General features: G+C 45.0%; 1 protein-coding gene across 4 annotated transcripts in view; it reads left to right on the forward strand.

Moving 5' to 3' along the window:
• The window catches only part of LOC134339047 (polycomb protein SCMH1-like), a 213,774-nt gene that overhangs the window by 172,764 nt on the left and 19,758 nt on the right, over positions 1 to 21,252 (forward strand). For all 4 annotated transcript variants that reach the window (XM_063035321.1, XM_063035319.1, XM_063035318.1 and 1 more), the window contains 4 exons: positions 7,767 to 8,014; positions 10,034 to 10,163; positions 14,933 to 15,133; positions 19,477 to 19,665. In XM_063035321.1, the coding sequence (XP_062891391.1) occupies positions 7,767 to 8,014; positions 10,034 to 10,163; positions 14,933 to 15,133; positions 19,477 to 19,665 (768 nt within the window). The remainder of the gene's footprint in view (positions 1 to 7,766; positions 8,015 to 10,033; positions 10,164 to 14,932; positions 15,134 to 19,476; positions 19,666 to 21,252) is intronic.

Raw genomic sequence — 21,252 nt, forward strand, 5'->3', positions numbered from 1 at the left:
AGGATCTCAGCCTAAAATGTCGACTGTACTTTTTTCTATAGATGCTGCCTGGCCTGCTGAGTTCCTCCAGCACTCCAGCGTTTTGTGTGCTGCCGGAGGAACTCAGCAGGCCAGGCAGCATCTGTGGAAAAAAGTACAGTCGACATTTTGGGCTGAGATCCTTCGGCAGGACTGGAGGAAAAAGATGAGTAGATTTAAAAGGTGAAGGAGGGGAAAGAGAAACACAAAGGTGACAGGCGAAACTGGGAACGGGAAGGATGATTTAGGGATAGGCTTCCTCCTGTCCTCACCTACCACCCCACCAGCCTCTGCATCCGGCACATAATTCTCCGGAACTCTGCTATCTCCAGTGGGATCCCACCACCAAGCACAATTCCACCCCACCCCACGTTCTACTTTCCACAGGGATCACTCCCTACGTGACTCCCTTGTCTATTTGCCCCTACCCACTGATCTCCCTCCTGGCACTTACCCTTGCAAACAGAACAAGTGCCATACCTGCCCCTACACCTCCTCCCTCACTACCATTCAGGGCCCCAGACAGTCCTTCCAGGTGAGGCGACACGTCACCTGTGAGTCTGTTGGGGGTGATACACTGTGTCTGCTGCTCCCAGTGTGTATATCGGTGAGACCCGACGTAGGCTGAGAGACTGTTTTGTCGAGCACCTCTGCTCCGTTCGCCAGAACGTGCAGGATCTCCCAGTGCCCCCCCCCCATTTAAATTCCACTTTCCATTCCCATTCTGTTATGTCTATCCACGGCTTCCTCTACTGTTGCGATGAGGCCACACTCAGGTTGAAGGAACAACACCTTGTATTCTGTCTGGGTAGCCAACACCCTGATGGCCTGAACATCGATTTCTTGAACTCCTGGTAAACTCTCCTATCAGCCCTGAGCCTCTTTCACCGATCAACTTCCCAGCTCTTTGCTTCATTCCTCCCCATCACAGTTTCACCTACCACCTTGTGTTTCTCTCTCCACTCCCCCTCCCCCACCCACCTTTTAAATCTCCTTTTTTCCACCCAGTCCTGCCGAAGGGTCTCGACCCGAAACATCGACTGTACTTTTTCCCCATGGATGCTGCTGGGCCTGCTGAGTTCCTCCAGCATTTTGTGTGCGTTCCTATGTCTTATGGTCTAATTTATTGACATTAACTCCTCCAAATTCTGTGCTAGGATTTGAACTGTGTCCTTGGACATCGCTACCAGGATGTAATGCCTATATTTTAAATGTTTCTTTCAAAGTAATCTCTTCTTCTAAGGAACAATCTAATTATTTCATTGAAGCATTCGCATGAAGCAACTTGTGTAAAAGAGCGTATAATTTGTGTTTTCATAGTGGTTTAAGTCAAAGAAGCTTTGAGCTGAGTTGAATTATTTCATTCAGTGCAATTAGCATTAATGTGGTTCATTAAATTGGAAATTGAATTTACATCCAGTGGTCTGGATGGAAAACATCTGGGCACTTTTCACAATGGTGGCTTCTGTTAAAAAGAGACCCCGCCCCAAAATGAAGAATTCCTGGGACGGATGTCTGATTGGAAATGACATTTTAAAGCTCATCTTAAAGAAAGATTAAGCCCTGATAACTCACATATGGAGAATATGATATTATCAAGTGCTCTGGCACAGAATCAGGCCCTTCAGCCCATCTAGTCTATGCCGAGTTGATCTTCGGCCTACTCCCATCCACCTGCACCTAGACCCCTCCGTAACCCTCCCATCCATGTGCCTGTACAAACTTATCTTAGTGTGGTTGGGTTGAGTTGTTCTCCAATCTTGGCAATCCATTTACAAACATTTCATCACCATAGGAGGAGACATCATCAGTGTGCTGTTGATTTGTGGTGTGTCCTCCGAATGCTTGGCCTTTATATACTTATCAATCAGTTGATCGGTTGTCAGTATGGAAACTCAATCCATTTCTTTGGCTCTTACGGGTTCGTAGATGGTGTCTGTATCACCTCTACGGGCCAAAGAAACGCGAGCCAATGGAATGCAAAGGTCACCCGAAGGGGTAGCCAATCAGGGCTGGGGCAAGCGAACGAAGGGGGCTATATAACCGTGAGCACTCCCAGAGAGAAACACCATCAACTGCGCACTGAGGATGTCAACTTGACTGGCGATAAAATGCCTGGAATCTAATTGCCAAGCTCGCAACATCAAACACCTCAACCTGCGCTCCAAATATTCACCACCGTCCCAAAAACTTTTGCGTAACAGTGGAGTGCTCTAAAGCCTTTCTACGGAGAAGGAACCTGAACTGATCGCAGTTTCAGTCAGCCTCTCCCTGCTGCCAGTCTGTGATTTTGGAAACACGCAGCATAGAAACAGATCGTTGGGCCCCACTGGGCTCATGCCAGCATTAGTCGAGTTGAGTCAAGTCAACGTTGTGTTTATTGTCAGATGCACAAGTCCATACAGGCAGAAGTGCAATGGAAAAAGTTAAATATCAGCAAAAAAGTTAAGAAAAACTTAGCATCATGTAAGAAGCACTCAAAAGCAAAAAAACGCATACACGTAAATTATATATACAGAACTGTGCAAAAGTCTGAGGCACATGCATACAGTTAGGGTGCCAAAGACTTTTACACAGTACTGTAGTAATTTTATGTATTGCAATATACAGCTGCCTTAAAAAAACCATGACGTGAGTTCAAAGTAAATTTTTTATTGAAGTACGTTATCAAAGGGGATTGCGAGTTTTGTTTCTTTTTCTTTTTCATGTGGGGGCGGGGGGGGGTTGACGTTTTCCCTTCCATTGGCTCCATGGTTTTTCTGTATTTCGTGGCTATCTGGAGAAGATGAATATCAGAGTTGTATTGTACACGCATACTTTGACAATAAGATGAACCTTTGAACATGTATATCATCATATACAACCCTGAGACTCATTTTCTTGTGGGCATACTTAACAAATCTATAGAATAATAACTATAACAAAATCAAAGAATGATCGTCCAACTAGAGCGTTCAACCAGAGTGCAGAAGACAACAAACCGTGTAGTAACAAATGAAGAATCAATAATATAAATAAGTAAGCAATGAATATTGAGTACATGAGATGAGTCCTTGATGGAATGACGAAGCAGACTGGATGGGCCAAGTGCCTGATTCTGCCCCTGTGCCGTATGGTCTGTGACAGTGTGAAAGTCCGGAAGATGAGTCTCAACCTCAAGCGTCGACTGTCCACTCCCTCCACAGATTGCTCCCTGACTCTCCTGAGTTCCCTTTTCTTTACGGCTCCCGATTCCAGCACCTGCAGGCTCCTGTGTCGTCAAGGGAATGGACAAGCTGGCGTGCAGCCGAAGAAAGTTCTGTTCTTTCAGGACTGTGTTCGGGTTCGTCGGAGCTCACTTTGATCTACAGTAGCAGCTCTTATAAATCTGAGCGCTTTCTTATGTTTGTTTCCCTCCGCAGATGCTGACTGATGTGCTGACTACCTCCAGCCGTACTCCAGCGACAGGAAATTGCTGGTCATGTCGTCTTAGCAAGGGCATTTTCCAAGCATTCGTTCGCTCATTATGTGCCGTGGGCGATCATGGTCTTCCCATGATCATGATTGTTCTTTGCAAATGTTTCTTCAGGTTATCCAGTTTTTTCCCCACAGTCCAAACAACTGGTCGTTGTTATTCGTAAGGCCAGTGATGTTGTGGGGATGGAACTGGACTCTCTGACAGTGGTGTCTGAAAAGAGGATGCTGTCCAAGTTGCATGCCATCTTGGACAATGTCTCCCATCCACTACATAATGTACTGGTTGGGCACAGGAGTACATTCAGCCAGAGACTCATTCCACCGAGATGCAACACAGAGCGTCATAGGAAGTCATTCCTGCCTGTGGCCATCAAACTTTACAACTCCTCCCTTGGAGGGTCAGACACCCTGAGCCAATAGGCTGGTCCTGGACTTATTTCATAATCTACTGGCATAATTTACGTATTACTATTTAACTATTTATGGTTCTATTACTATTTATTATTTATGGTGCAACTGTAACGAAAACCAATTTCCCCTGGGATCAATGAAGTATGACTATGACTATTAATTGTCCTGTGATTGGGCTAGGATTAAATCAAGGGATTGCAGGGCAGAGCAGCTCTACGGGCCAGAATGACCTGTTCAGTATTATATGTCTATAAATAAGTGAGTAAATATCCTGTTGTATAGCATCCTTATAATCTTCTGATGCCCTACTGTTAAATGCAGTGAAATAGCTTAAGGTAATAAGAAATAGTAACTTATTGTGAGTGTTGCTTTGGATTTCCAGCATCTGCAGAAACTCTTGCTTATTTCGTTCAGAGGGATTCTGGCACTCGTTTGACAGCAGACTTTCAAAAAATCCTGCAGCAGTTTATGTTCAGTGTACTCTTTAGTGTGTTACGCTCCAATAGATTTTATTACCTTTTGGGAATTAATTTAATTAAAAGGCACTCTCACCGTGCAGAGGGGAGTGGAATCTTCATTTTCACAGTGTTTCCAAGGCGACGCAGAATTTTGTAAGAGTAAATAGTCTGTCGTCCTGGTAACTCGGAGCAAGGTAGGGAAGCACTGCTATAGGCCCGTCCTGGCACTCTGTAGTGACAGTGCAGCTGATTTACGCAGAAGTCTGCTCGTTTTCGGATGATTACCCGGTGGCACCGATCTGCTAAAAGTGAACCCGGATCTGGGATTGCTTCGCGATGCGCAGGACAAGTCTTAGGTGAGTATTCTGACACACCGAATTTCGACTAGTTTGCTTCTCACTGTCAGGGAGGAGTTACAGGAGCCTGAAGGCACACCACACTCAGTGATTCGGGAACAGCTTCTTCCCCTCTGCCATCTGATTTCTAAACGGACATTGAACCCATGAACAGTACCTCACTACTTTTTTATTTCTATTTTTGCCCTGCTTATTTTCACTGAGGCCGCGTGTTGTGTCCTTGAGCAAGGCACGTAACCACACATTGCCCTGCGACGACACTGGTGCCAAGCTGTATCAGCCCTTGCCCTTCCCTTGGACAACATCAGTGTTGTGGAGAGGGGAGACTTGCAGCATGGGCAACTGCCGGTCTTCCATACAACCTTGCCCAGGCCTGTGCCCTGGAGAGTGAAGACTTTCCAGGCGCAGATCCATGGTCTTGCAAGACTAATGGATGCCTTATATTAAGATATTAGACCATAAGATATAGGAGCAGAATTAGGATATTTGGCTCATCTGCTCTGCCCTTTCATCACGGCTAATCTATTTTCCTCTTAATCCGAATCTCATGACTTCTCCCCATAACCTTTCATGCCTTGACTAATTGAGAACCTATCAACCTGCACCTTAAATATACCCAAGGACTTGGCCTCCACGGCTGCCTGTGGTAATGAATTCCACAGACTCACCACCCTGTAGCTAAAGAAGGCTATGGTCTTGTATTCATGTGATTCAGTACCAGACTAGTTAGAGAGTATTAATTAAATTAAATCTGATTCTTCTGTTTAGAAAATGCTCTTGGTAAGATGACATGATCTGTAATTTCCCCTCTCTATCTCCTGTTGAACAAAGTTATTTATTTACATATTTATTAAGGGTCAACATGGAGTAGGCCCTTCCGGAAAGAAAAGACAAATTGTGCAATTAAATAATTAAGTATGGGTGGTGGTATGGGGATACAGCTCCATCAAAGGAGGTGTGAGTGGCTCCTTCCCTCCGCTAACCTGCAGGTCACCCTTGGGCAAGGTGTAGCACCTGCTTAGCCCCCGATCAGGGTCATGTGAAGCCATGGGAGCAGGTGATGGATGGTCGTATGAGCAGCTGGTGCACATCACAAGTCCTGGTTATGCGACCACTGACGCCAGGCAGACAATCTCTGAAGAGTATTGATAATGGCTGGGGTCAACCATCTTGTAAAGACACTGCCCAGAAGAAGGCAATGGCAAACCACTTCTGTAGAAATATTTGCCAAGAAATAATTATGGTCATGGAAAGATCATTATTGCCTATGTCATACGACACAGCAGATAATGATGATGTCATATGACACAACGCCTAATGAACAAACGAAATAAATAACAATAATGAGGGCATGAGTACTGAGGTCCTTGAAAGTGAGTCTGTAGGTTGTGGAATCAGTTCAGAGTTGAGGTGCGTGATGGTATCCATGCTGGTTCAGGAGCCTGATGGTCAAAGGGTAGTGATAATCAGGCCGTGATGCAACTCATTAGGATACCGGTTAGTAAGTGAGCCAAATGCCTGCAACTGAGACCAGCTTATTGGGTGCCTTTGTCAGTTGGACAGTTTGGTCCGAAGGGCCTGTTTCCAGATGTATAGGTGAAGGTTTTTTTTCGAGGGTGCAGACACATCTGGTACAAGGGGTTGGTGGGGTGGGAGCAGGGCTACTGCACTGGATCGAAGTAAGCTGCAGAAAGTTGTGAGCTGAATCAGCTCCATCATGGGCACTGGACTCCGTAGTATCCAGGACAGCTTCGAGGAGCGATGCCTCAGAAAGGTGGCATCCATCATTAAGGACCCCCACCACCCAGAACATGTCAGGAAGGAGGTACAGGAGCCTGAAGACACACACTCAATGATTCAGGAACCACGTCTTCCCCTCTGCCGCCCCATTTCTGAATGGACATTGAACCCGTGAACACTACCTCACTATTTTTTGTTCTACTTTTGCTCTTCTTATTTAATTTAACTTTTAAAATATATACATACTTATTACTGTAATTTACAGTTTTTATTATTATGTATTGCATTGTACTGCTGCCACATAAGGAATTTCACTACATGTGCTGGTGATACTAATTTTGATTCTGATATATTTTCCTTCTCAAAGCTGAGAGGTATGTACTCAGCACCGGTACGTGGACCAAAAGCAACACTTTGTCCTGTTACACAAGAGATTCTGCAGATACTGGGAATCTTGCACAATACACACACACGCACACACACACACACACACACACAAAATGCTGGAAGATCTCAGCAGGTCAGACAGCATCTGTGGAGAGGAATAAGCTGTTTACAAGAGGTTCTGCAGATGCAGGAACTCTAAGCAACAAGCACAAAATTCTGGAAGGACTCAGCAAATCAGGCATCATCTGTGGAGGGGGATGAGCAGTCGATGTTTCAGGCTGAGGCCCTTCATCAGGACTGGGAAGGAAGGGGGCAGAAGCCAGGATGAGAAAATGGGATGGGAAGGAGGATAGGTTGGCAGGTGATAGGTGAGATCAGGTGAGGGGAAAGGTGGGTGTGTGGGGAGGGGGGATGAGGTAAGAAGCTGGAAGGGGATAGGAGGAACAGGTAAAGGGCTGAAGGAGAGGAGAATGGACCATGGAAGAAAGGAAAGGAGAAGGGGCACCAGAGGGAGATGATGGGGAGGGGAGAAGAGTAGGAGTGAATGAGGAATGGAAAAAAAATGAAGAAGGAGGGGGGATTAATTGCTGGATGTTGGAGAAAGTGGTGTCCATGTCATCAGGTTGAAGGCTATGCAGACAGTATGAGGTTTTGCCCCTCCAGCCCGAGTGTGGCCTCATTGTGGCAGTAGAGGAGGCCATCGATATGATGTCAGAGTGGGAAGTTGCATTGAAATGGGTGGCTACCGGGAAATCCTGCTTTTTGTGATGGATGGGACAAAGGTGCTCGACAAAATAGTCCTAATTATCCTGCATTTGTTCTGTGTTAATTTTTTCCATCTCCGGAATCCTGCTTAGTAGGATCCTGCTGGTCGACTGGAGTAAAAGGCTTAATTAAGATTAATCCCTAATGAAATTCTGTGTGTTTTGTCTCACCTCAGCCGTCATTCCGAAGAACCTGCCGGCACCTCAGGAGGGGGACCCCGAGAAGCATAGCATGCAGACTTCAGTGAAGAGCACGCCAGAACAGCTGGCCATTCACCGCGGCCGGAAGCCGGGCAGGAAGCGGAGTCGAGTGGGGCAGGTGGGCGACAGCAAGCCGGAAATGCAGCGCGCCGTCTCGTCCACCGCCAAGCCTGTGGAACCGCTGAAGATCCCAAAGAAGCGAGGCCCAAAACCAGGGAGCAAGGTGGGTCACGTTAACAGACCTGCCCAGCCTGTTATATTCAAAGCAGCCTTGTATCAATGTTCAAAGTTCAAAGTAACTATTATTACTAGAGTACGTATCTGTCACCACCTAAAACCGTGGGATTCATTTTTCTGTGGGCATACTCAGCAAATCGATAGAATAGTAACTATAACAAGATCAATGAAAGATCAACCGGAGTGCAGAAGACAACAAACTGTGCAAATGAAAATGTAAATAAATAGCACTAAGTAATGAGAACATGAGATATAGAGTCCTTAAAATGAGATCATTGATTGTAAGAACAGTTCAATGGATGGGCAAGGGAGTGTAGTTATCCCCTTTTGTTCGAGAGCTTGATGGTTGAGGGGTAGTAACTGTGCTTGAACCTGGTGGCACGAGTCCTGAGCTCTTGTACCTTCTACCTGATGGCAGCAGCGAGAAAAGATCATCCAGCAATTATTGTGTGTGTTAATCTGGATTTCCTGCATTTGCAGGATCTCTTGTGCCCGTAAGGTATTCTCGTCCTCTTGAAATGAATGCTAACATCGCATTTGCTTTCCTCACCACAGACTCAACCTACATGTTAACTGTTGGGGCAAGGCTTCCCAACCTTCTTTATGCCATGGGACCAGTACCATTAAGCGTTGGGTCCGTCAACCCCTGCCTTAGGGGATCCTGGACAAGGACTCCCAAGAGCACTTCACACTGCGAGGTTCCGACATTTCAAGCATTGCAGAAGATTGTCCAAATGGTTGAGTCTTCCAAGCTCAGCTGACCATCTTTCTGGTGGTAGGTTAGACCCACTGCTGTCTCTGGCTTGGTTCATCTTGTCACAACCCGGGATCGTTTTTAAGCCCGTTAGTATGTGGACTGTATTTTCTCAGTGGCACCTTGTTGGTATGAGTTGTCCTTGGATTGTTTACCTTTTATGTCTAATTGTTTGTTTGGGTTTTTATTTTGTTTTACATGTGGGATCATTGAGATTATTAAGTTCTCTTTGTATTTATCACTTTTATTCAATTTGGGATACTTTAATTAGCACAGTAATGTTAATGTCCAGAATTCCTACGTGCTCCAGGGTGTATTTCAGGGTAGTATGCCAACCCTTCTTTGTTGGGTCGTCGTGGTTCCTATTGAGTGAAACTCGGACCGAGTTCTTCTGGGTATCAACTGTGATTTCTGTTGATCAAGATTCCGTATAGCTTGCCTGCGTTCTTGTTAGTTTTTCTGGTTAATATATGTAATAAATATTTTACTAACATACTAACTGGGAAAAAAAAATTAGGAACGATCGCTCTGGCAAGATGAATCAAGCCAGAGAAGAGCAATGGGACTAGTATACCACCAGAAAGATGGTTAACTGAGTTTGGGTAAACTCAAACATTCCGACAATCTTCTGCCACACTCTGATTGGAGGAGCACCACCTTATATTCTGTCTGAGTCGCCTCCAAACTGATGGCATGAACGTCGATTTCTTGAAGTTCCGGTAATCCACCCCCTCCCCACTGCTTCACCATTCCCCCATTCCTGTTTCCCTTTCTCACCTTATCTCCTTACCTGCCCATCACCTCCCTCTGGTGCTCCTCCCCATTCCCCTTCTTCCATGGTCTTCCCTCCTCTGCTATCAGAGTCCTCCCTCTCCATTCCTTTGTCTCTTCCACCAATCAACTTCCCAACTCTTTACTACACACCCCTCCCTCTCTCTGGGTTTCGCCTATCACCTATTACCTTGTACTTTTTCGTCCCACCCCCCATCTTCTTGCTTTGACTTTTCATGTCTTTTTCCAGTCCTGATGAAAGGAATCGGCCTGAAACATTGATTGTTTACTTTTGTCCCTATAGATGCTGCCTGGCCTGCTGAGTTCCTCCAGCATTTTGTGTGCGTTGCTTTGGATTTCTGGCATCTGCAGATTTTCTTGTGTTTGTAATAAATCTTTAGTTTTGTTTGAATTGCAATTCCTGCGCTGGAGTTCACTAGTGACCCTCGCACATCTCTAATGGACTTTTTGCTCTTGCAGCGGAAACCACGTGCCCTGCAGAACCCAGTCCCGACCTCCCCTACCACCAGCACCCCAGAGCCCGACACCAGCACAGTCCCCCAAGATGCAGCCACAATCCCCAGCACAGCCATCATGCAGTCTCCAACAGGTACGTGAAGCAAAGCCCCAAGGGCTCAACAGGTCAGGCAGCGTCCACGGGGAGAGAAACGGAGATGGAATTTTGGAGCAAGGGTCCTGGAACTAAAAAGGGAAGGGGAGATAGAGAAAAGAAGGCGTGTGTGAGAGTGGGGATCTAAATTGTCAATGTAATGCACAGGAAACACCAGAGGAACTCAGCAGGTCAGGCAGTACCCACGGGGAGAGAAATAGTCAATGTATCGGGCCAAGACCCCTTCATCAGGACTCAAGAGAGACTGTGCTATTGAAGGGTCTCGGACCAAACTGTCAACTCTTTATTCCTCTCTACAGATGCTGCCTGACTTACTGAGTTCCTCCAGCATTGTGTGTGTGTGTGTGTGTGTGTGTGTGTGTGTGTGTGTTGCTCTGGATTTCTAGTATCTGCAGAATCTCTTGTGTTTAAAATTAATGTGCGTTATATTGTACTGTCTCACAACATTAACCATTCAAGTTGAAGGAAAATGCTTATGATTTGGATCTGCCTCAAAAATATCCTTGATTACAAGTTCTTTGAAATGTGTTATCGGGTTTCTACAGTGCAGTTGTCTGAGGCAGCATCAGCAGTTTGGTTCAATGCCCCTCAGATAAGCGACAGTTAGTAAGACTGTTTTAGTGTTATCCATGCGGAAAGCAAAGTTGAGTGGACAAAGGAGTCAGTGTGTCACTAACACACACAAAATGCTGGAGGAACTCAGCAGGTCAGGCAGCACCTATGGAGAAGAATAAACAGTCAACATTTCAGACTGAGATCCTTCATCAGGACTCATAAGGGACAGTCCTACTGCCCGACCTACTGAGTTCCTCCAGCTTATTTCGATCCTCTGCGGCACTCCGCCCCCCCCCCCCCCATACCAGATGATGATGCAGCCAGTTGTAATGCTCACCACGGAACATCTGGAGAAATCTGCGAGTGTCGTTGGTGACGTAAAAAACCTCAAACTCTTAATGAAATATAGCTGCTGTTGTGCCTTCTTTGTAGCTGCATCGATATGTTGGGTCCAGGATAGACCCTTAGAGATGTTGACACCAGAAACTTGAAATTGCTCACTCTCTCCACTTCTGATCCCATTATGAGGACCAGTGTGTGCTCCCTTATCTTACACTTTCTGAAATCCTCAGTCACTTCTTGAGTCTTCCTGACGATGAGTGCAAGGTTACTGCTGCAACATCACTCAACCAGCTGATGTATCTCTCTCCTGTACGCCCTCTCGTCACCATCTGAAATTCTGCCAACGGTAGTTGTATCATCAGCAAATTTATAGATCGCATTTTGAGCATCCTTGGGTATGTTGGTCATTAATGCAAATGATGCATTTCACTGTATTTTCAATGGCATTATCATCATGTTTCGTGTCGAATGACCTGGGCGATCATGGTCTTTGACCATGATTTATCTTGGCAAATTTTCCGACGGTACTAGGTTTCTATGCCTTCTTCTGGGCAGTGTCTTTACAAGACAGGTGACCCCACCTAATCTTCGATGTACACACGATAAATAAATCTGAATCCCGAATTGTTCATGAACACTACCCTCTTTTTTTTTTTTGCACTATTGATTTCTGTAGTTTAAAATAGTTTTATGACTTTGCACTGCACCACTGCCATAGAAGAGCAAATTTTACATCGTCCGAGTGATCAATATTACTAAATCTGATGTTGATTCACGTTAAGGTTATTTATTGACGTGTGTTTTGAGCTTTGGAGTAAAGCTCTTCAAAACTTTATTCCAATCACTTCACTGCTGTTGGATCCCCATTTCATTTCCATTCCTTGGGGTTCTTCTGTGAGTCAAAAATGGCGAGCAGTTTGAATTCCAAGATTTCAGTTTATTTTAGAGTACAAACAAACATACAAATACTGAGCAAACTAAATAAAGAGTGAAAAATTATGCTAAGAGGGAAATTAATGCTAAGGCAGAAGATTAAAGATGGTGCTTCTGAAAAATCCATCACTTTTATAGGTAAAAGGGAATTTCCTTTGGTAGATATGAAGTAGTTAATAGGCTACATAATTAAAGCAATTACATCATATGGGAAATAAGACCATAAAATATAGGAGCAGAAGTAGGCCATTTGGCCCGTTGAGTCCGTTCCGCCATTCAATCATGGGCTGATCCAATTCTTGCAGTCATTCCCACTCCCCTGCCTTCTCCCCATACCCTTTGATGCCCTGGCTAATCAAGAACCGATCTATCTCTGCCTTAAATGCAGCCAATGACTTGGCCTCCACAGCTGCTCGTGGCAACAAATTCCACAGATTTACCACTCTCTGACTAAAGTAATTTCTGTGCCGATACCTAGCCAATGAAAAATGAGAAAGGTGATAAACCGTTAATTTAGCTGCTATACTACCAGTCAGTGTGAAAAGTACATGAATTTGTTCAAAAGTACAAATCTTATAAAAAGTATAGTTTAAAAATATGGTTTCCAACACTGCCTTCCCCTTTGCTTTGTTACCCGTTCTAGCCTTGAATCTTTAATCCAACCCACTCCTTAGCCATTACATACTCTGGAACAAAGGAAGATAGAAATCACAGGGCCTTCTTCAGAAGATTGAAGGCTATTCTCACTAACACATTACCAACCCGAGGCGGCTGACATTTCCTCAGACTGGAATGAATTATTGAAAAATATTATAGAACATTATCTTCAGGATATATGTATAAGCTGTATGTGTAACATAAATAGATTTTGTCTATAGATTTGGGGCCTCTCCCTAAGGTATCTCATTATATAGATGTACATATTCCAGAATCTGAAATGTGTTTATTTATTCAGATACAGCATGGAGTGGGACCCTTCCAGCCCTTCGAGCCACGCTGCCCAGCAATCCCCTGATTTAACCCTAGTCTAATCATGGGGCAGTATACAATGACCAATTAACCTGCCAACTGGTACAACCTTGGACCATGGGAGGAAATCCACGGGGTCACGGGAAAACATGCAGACTCCTTACAGGCAGCAGCAGGAATTGAACTGGGGTCACTGGTACTGTATTGTGCTAACCACTATGTTACCGTGCAGCCCTGACTGTTTCGAAATCTGGATTTCAGAGCAAAAAGGATCGTTAAACCACTTCAGAGACTGATTGAAAGTTGATGTGGATGAGGGACTGTAGTTGCTCATTACAATTTAAGTTGAAAATTCGAGGAAGAGAAAGGAAAGAGACCAGCTACAGTATGTAGATCTCTTTGTTGGAAAGGATCATTGTTCTTTGCAGGTTTATGAGGACATGGTATTGTGTTTGTTTTTCTTTCAAGGGGGAGGATGTCATTAAGTGTGTATAATAAAGAACTTCAGTTCCCAGTGGGCAATGCAAGTGGTTCAGATGGAACCGGAAGCTACAATGGTTAATGGGCCGCACGTGTTCACTATTGAACGGCAGTTCAGTATTAAAATGTTCTAATGTAAACCCATGCCAAGTTTGTCTCTATTAAGAAGAAGCATAACATTTCGGGTAAGGGGTGTCTGTAACTGTATATTTTCATGCTATCGTAATTATTTGTGCCCTGTGGTATTGTGTTTTGGACCTTGGCTCCAGAGGACTGTTGTTTCGTGTGGCTGTTTTCATGTGTACGGTTGAATGACAAGTAAACTTGAACTTGAACTAAGTAAAGATACGGAAGCTCCTTCCGTATGATTGTACCTACGTGCTGATATGGAATTTCCATTTATACCTGTATTTCCACATTTTTAACACCAGAGGGCATAGCCTCAGAACAGAGGGACATACATTTAGAACAGTGATGAAGAGGAATTTATTTTTTTAGTTTATGAGAACACTCAGTTCTCTTTTATTGTCATTTAGAAATGCATTTATGCATTAAGAAATGATGCAATGTTTCTCCGGAGTGATATCACAGGAAACAGGACAAACCAAAGACTAACACTGACAGAACCACATAATTATAACATATAGTTACAGCAGTGCTAAGCAATACCATAATTTGATGAAGAAAAGACCATAGGCACAGTAAAAAAAATAATCTCTAAAAGTCCCGAGTCGATTGACTCCCAAGTCCCCGATAGTGGCGGCAAAAGGGAGAAACTCCCTTCCATAAACCTCCAGGCACCATCAACTTGCCGATGCCTTGGAAGCAGCCGACACTAAGTCCATCCGTCCGAAAACTTAGAGCTTCCGACCAGCCTCTCCGATACAGCCTCCTGAGCGCCATCCTCTGCCAAGCACCTTTGACCTCTCCCCGGCCGCTGAAACACGCACAGCTGAGGATTTTGGGGCCTTCAGCTCCGGAGATTCCGGTTACCACACAGTAACAGCGGCAGCGAAGCGGGCATTTCAGAAGTTTTCCAGATGTTCCTCCGTACTCTCTCGTCCGTCTCCATCAAATCAGAATTGTGCATGGTCCCCTTAACCAGAGAGTGTTGAATTTGTTGCCACAGGCAGCTGTGGAGGTCAAGTCACTGGGCATTGTTTAAGGTAGAGGTTGATAGGTTCTTGACTGGTCAGGGCGTGAAGGGTTACGAGGAGAAGGCAGGAGATTGGGGCTGAGAGGGAAATGGATCAGCCTTGATGAAATGGAACATACAAATGGCCTAATTCTCCTATATATAATGGTCTTAAGTACAATATAATTGTGCCCTTACCAATAAGCTGTGAATACCAGGATCCCTACTTCACCCAGGGGTGCTGAACCCTGAATTTCCTGCAGTTTTGTTGACAGTACTGACTGTATGCTATGTAACATAACCAGCCATTTTCTGTTGTTCTATCCCCATCCAGTATGTGTTTACTTGAACAAAAGCGGCAACCCAGGACCCCACCTCGACAGGAAAAAACTGCAGCAACTACCAGATCACTTTGGACCGGCTCGGGCTTCTGTCGTCTTGCAGCAGGCAGTCCAGGCCTGCATAGACTGTGCACACAATCAGAAAGTGGTCTTCTCCTTCCTGAAGCAAGGTCACGGCGGGGAGGTCATATCTGGTGAGGAAACGCTGTCTGGTCTGTGTATCTCTAAGGTCCCACACCACCAGGTTCAGGAGCAGTTATTACTCTACAACCATCAGGTTCCTGAACTGGTGTGGATAAATTCACTCACCCCAACACTGAACTGATTCCACAATCTGCAGACTCACTTTCAAGGACTCTTTTACAACTCATATTCTCAGTATTCTTTTGGCACAGTGTGTCTTTTTCACGTTGGTTGTATTTCAGTCTTAATTTATATATAGTTTTTCATAAAATTCTTTTGTATTTTATTTTTCATTATAAATGCCTGCAAGAAAACCATTCTGAAGGTTGGAAATGGTAGCACTGCTCCTGCTGTATTTACACAGTTTGTCTTTTGCACATTGGTTGGTTGTCAGTCATAGAGTCTACAGCACAGAAATAGGTCCTTCGGCCCATCTAGTCCATGCTGAACTATGGTCTTGCCTAATTCCATTGAACCATACCTTACCATAGCCTTCCATCCATGTACTTATCCAAATTTTTCTTCCGTGTTGAAGTCGAGCCTGCATCCATCACTTGCGCTGGCAGCTCGTTCCACACTCTCACCACCCTCTTGAGTGAAGAAATCCTCCCTCAGGTTCCCCCTTAAACACCTAACCCCTGAGGCTGTGACCCTGCTGAACCTCACATTACAGCACTCAGCAGTATTGCACCCATATTGTACTCTCTCAGTACTTTTATATTTGTGTGCTATAGCACTTTTTATTCGCAGTTATTTTTGTAAATAACACTATTCTTTGCATTACTGGTCAGATGCTAACTGCATTTCATTGGCTTTGTATCTGTACTCAGCCCAATGACAGTAAAGTTGAATCTAATAACCTTTCACCCTTTACCCATGACCTCTTGTTCTAATCACACCCAATCTCAGTGAAGAAAGCCTGCTTGCATTTACCCTATCTATTATCAACACCATTATCATGTCGTGTCATATGACGTGGGCGATCATGGTCGAGGAAAGACCATGACGTGGGAAATCATGGTCTTTCTACAACAACCATGGTTGAGGAAAGACCATGATTGTTCTTGGCAAATATTTCTACAGAAGTGGTTTGCCATTGCCTTCTTCTGGGCAGTGTCTTCACAAGACAAGTGATCCCCCTCAACCATTATCAGTGCTCTTCAGAGATTATCTGCCTGGTGTCAGTGGTCATGTAATTAGGACTTGTGATATGCACCATCTGCTCATATGACCATCTACCACCTGCTCCCATGGCTTCACATGACCCTGATTCGGTGGGGGGGGGGGCGGTGCGCGGCTAAGCAGGTGCTACACCTTGGCCCAAGGGACCTGCAAGCTAGCGGAGGGGAGGAACGCCTTACACCTCCTTTGGTAGAGACGTATCTCCACCCGGCCACCCAACTCTATCTGTATCATTTATGTTTTTGTATATCTCTATCAAATCTCCCCTCATTCTCCTGGGCTTTGTTGTTTGAGCTGATGGAGAGGGATAACAGCATGCTGTGTTGCAGTGGGATCTGGGGACCACAACGTCATACAGCACAGAACAGTGCCAGCCAAGAGGCACCCACTTACATTAATGCAAAGTTCAAAGTAAATTTATGATCAAAGTACATATATACTGTATCACCACATACAATGCCGAGATTCATTTTCTTGTTACTTGATTCATTTATTACTTGATGAATCTATAGAATTATAACCATAATAGAATCAGTGAAAGACCGCACCAACTTGGGCATTGAAGCAGTGTGCAAAAGACAACAAACTGCAAATACAAAAAGAAAGAAATAATAATAATAAATAATTAAGCAATAAATATTGAAAACATGAGATGAAGAGTCCTTGAAAGTGGGTCCGTTTGTAGTGGGAACATTTTAATCTTGAGGTTGAGTGAAGAACCCTGTTTGTTCACGACCCTGATGGTTGAGGGATAATAACTGTTCCTGAACCTGGTGGTGTGAGTCCTGTGGTTTCTTCCTGATGGCAGCAGTGAGAAGAATGTTCTAGATGGTGGCGGTCCCTGATGATGGATGCTGCTTTCCTGCGACAGTATTTCGTGCAGATGTGCTCAATGGTGGGGAGAGCTTTACCCGTGATGGACTGGGCCGTATGACATTTTGTGGGATTTTTGATTCCAGGCTGTGATGCAGTCAGTCAATACACTCTCCACTACACCTCTATAGAAGCTTGTCAAAGTTTTAGATGTCATGCTGAATCTTCACAAATTCCTGCTGTGTTTTCATAATTGCACTTACATGCTGGGCCTGGGACAGTTAATAAGACTGAGGAGTTTAAAGTTGCTGACCCTCTCCACCCCTGATCCACTGATGAGGACTAGTTCATGGACCGTCTGGATGCATACCCCAATCCCATGCATACACGTTCTAGTCTACATACATCCGTAGTTCCTGCCCCCACCATTAGAGGGCCAACTAACCTGTCAACTCGTACACCTTTAGAACGTGGAGGAGGCCAAATCACCAGAAGAAATCCAACACAGGATGTGGGGAGGACATGCGGACTCCGCACAGACAGCACCAGAGGTCAGATTGAACCCAGGCTGTCGGAGCTGTGACGCACGACTCTCCGTGGCAGCCCTTTCTTTTCCTCGTACCCTCTCGTAGAGTTAGCACTAAGTTTGTTATCGGGGTTCAAATATGTTAGAGACTACAGATCAGCAATGCAATGTGTCACTTGCGTCAACGACCAACACAGCCCAAGGATGTGCTGGGGACAGCCCACAAGTGTCGCCATGCTTCCAGCGCCAACGCAGCAAGCCCACAACTCACTAATCCAAACCCGTACACTTTCGGAATGTCAAAGAGTCATAGAAAAGTACAGCTCAGAAACAGGCCCATGTAGTCCATACCGAGCCATCTAAACTGCTTACTCCCACTGACCTGCATCGGGGCCGTAACCCTCCATACCCCTATCGTCCATGGACCGATCCAAACTTTTCTGAAACATTGAAATCGAGCTCGCAGGCGCCACTTGGCGCTGGCAGCTCGTTCCACACTCTCACCAATCTCTGAGTGAAGAAGTTTCCCCTCATGCTCCCCTTAAACTTTTCACCTTTCACCCTTGACCCATGACCTCCAGTTCTAGTCCTATCCAACCTCAGTGCAAAAAGCCTGTTTGCATTTACCTTATCTATACCCCACATAATTTTGTATACCTCTATGTTTCAAGGAATAAAGCCCTAGCATATTCAGTCTTTCATTATAACTTAGATCCTCCAGACCTGGTACATGGGAGGAAACCAGAGCACTGGGGGGAGATCCACACGGTCGTGAGGAGAACATACAAACTCCTTACAGATAGCAGCAAGTATATTGCCATGAACTAGCTTGAGATTCATTTTCTTGTGCAATTTTTGTGCAAATTTTTTGCAGTCTTCAATATTGATCAGCTATAGTCTGTTCTAGTTAAGTGGATGATAAATGGGGAAATGTCGCAGCCTTCCTCAGGAATCTGATTACATTTGGTAATGCATACATTTCCTTGCTCCTGTTATCAAAGTTCAGTACATTTATTATTAAAGTATATATAAATTATACAACCTTGAGCTTCTTTTGCTGACAGCTGCAAAACAAAAAACTCAAAAGAACCCAATTTAAAAAAAAGACCAACACCCAATGTGCAGATAAACAGAAAAAAAAGCAAATCATGCTAACAATAAAGCAAACATCGGGATTCAGAATGAAAGTTAGTCCATAAATCTGAAGCCCAGAGCAGCCAGAATAGGCCCACAGTCTCAGTTTATCACGCAGAGGGGAATATCGCTGTGTAGCTCACAGACACTAGGCCCGAGTAGGCCCATAGTCTCAGTTCATCACGCAGAGGGGAATATTGCTGTGTAGCTCACAGACACTAGGCCCAGAGTAGGCCCATAGTCTCAGTTCGTCATGCAGAGGGGAATGTCGCTGTGTAGCTCACAGACACTAGGCCCAGAGTAGGCCCATAGTCTCAGTTCATCATGCAGAGGGGAATGTCGCTGTGTAGCTCACAGACACTAGGCCCAGAATAGGCCCACAGTTTCAGATCATCACGCAGAGGGGAATATCACTGTGTAGCTCACAGACACTAGGCCCAGAATAGGCCCACAGTCTCAGTTCATCATGCAGAGGGGAATGTCGCTGTGTAGCTCACAGACACTAGGCCCAGAGTAGGCCCATAGTCTCAGTTCATCATGCAGAGGGGAATGTCGCTGTGTAGCTCACAGACACTAGGCCCGAAGCAGCCGGGACATGACATAGCCTCAGTGCTGAGGACAGCGGAGTAAAATGTCGGCGGAGCAGAGCTTTTAAGATGGAGGTTCTTGAAAATTAATTGCACTTTTGCTTTCCCTTAGCCACATTTGACCACGAACAGCACACGCTGAACCTGCCAGCGGTGAACAGTGTCGTGTATGCACTGCGTTTCCTGGAGAAGCTCTGCCACAGCCTCCGGTGTGACAATCTCTTCGGGAACCAGCCTTTCAGCCAGTGCAATCCAGGCAACCACAACTCTTCCGTCTACGAAAGTGACCGCTTCATGCCAGGTAACTGAGAAACCGGCAAAGATATAGGATCTTTCAGGCTACGTTTTGATTCCAAACACGAGTGGGCCGCTAGAGTAGCATAGCGGTTAGCGTGACGCTATTATAGCTCGGGATGTCGGAGTTCAATTCCGGTGCGGTGGGGATAAGTCTCTACCAAAGGAGGTGTAAGGCCCTCCTTCCCTCTGCTAGCCTGCAGGTCACCCTTGGGCAAGGTGTAGCACCTGCTTAGCCCCAGATCAGGGTCAGGTGAAGCCGTTGGAGTGGCAGTGGATGGTCGTACGAGCAGCTGGTACACATCACAAGTCCTGGTTATGCGACCACTGACACCAGACAGACAATCTCTGAAGAGTATTGATAATGTCCTGTGATTAGGCTAGTGTTAAGTAGGTGTGTTGCTGGGTGGCATGGCTCATTGGGACTGAAGGGCCTGTTCCGTGCCGTATCTCTAAATAAAATTTTAAAATAAACTTCGCGGAATACAACCAGGATGCAGAACTGGATGGAGAAGAGGCAGGTGGAATTCAGTCAAACCAGCCCAGCCAGCCACAACACCGACTACGAAAGTGACCACTTCGTGCCAGCTACCTGTGCAACTTGCAACGAGACAGACGGGCAGAGTTTTCCAGGCTGGGTTTTGATTCTGTTTGTGCATGTAAATGCTTTTGGAAATTCATTAAATATTAAGAAAATTTTTGCAAGATTTGGTTTAATGCCAATTCAAAAAAAAAGGCAGCTGTCCGTAGTTTCAGTAAACAGCCATTCAACTTTCCCCAGGGAAATATGGGTCGGCCAAGAAAGGTGTTCAGGGACCCGACAGAGGAATTAAAAGGTACACATGAAATACCCCACCATCCAGTTGCATCACTTACACCCTAATTACCAAAACCTGATCAGCATCCGTTCAAACATTTGTAAAATCAAGATTGAACAAGACAGCAAATATTATTTAGGAAGCTTCATTTGTTCCAGTTTAGCTTACTAGTTTCCTGCTTTTCAGAGTTCAAAGTAAATGTTATTATTAGAGTACATCTATGTCACCATATACAACCCCGAGATTCATTTTCCTGCGGGGTATACACAGCAAATCTATTGAATAGTAACTACAACAGGATCAATGAAAGATCAACCAGAGTGCAGAAGACAACAAACTGTGCAAATGCAAATATAAATAAATAGAAATAAATAATGAGAACATGAGATAATAAGATAGAGTTCTTAAAGTGAGACCATTGATTGTGGGAACATCTCAAAGGATGGGCTAGTGAGCGTAGTTATCCCCCTTTGTTCAAGAGCCTGATGGTTGAGGGGTAGTAACTGGTCTTGAACCTGGTGGTGAGAGTACTGAGGCTCTTGCACCTTCTTCCTGATGGCAGCAGTGAGAAAACAGCATGATCTGGAAGGTGAGGAACTCTGATGATGGATTCTGCTTTCCTGTGACAATGTTTCATGTAGATTCGCTCAATGGTTGGGAGGGCTTTCCCCGCGATATACTGGCCCGAATCCAATACTTTTTGTAGGATATCGAGAATATGCGATGAAGAGTCCTTGAAAGTAAGTCTGTAGATAGTGGGAACATTTCAAAGATGG

Source organism: Mobula hypostoma, chromosome 28 (assembly GCF_963921235.1).
Source record: "Mobula hypostoma chromosome 28, sMobHyp1.1, whole genome shotgun sequence".
In the NCBI taxonomy this organism is placed as follows: domain Eukaryota; kingdom Metazoa; phylum Chordata; class Chondrichthyes; order Myliobatiformes; family Myliobatidae; genus Mobula; species Mobula hypostoma.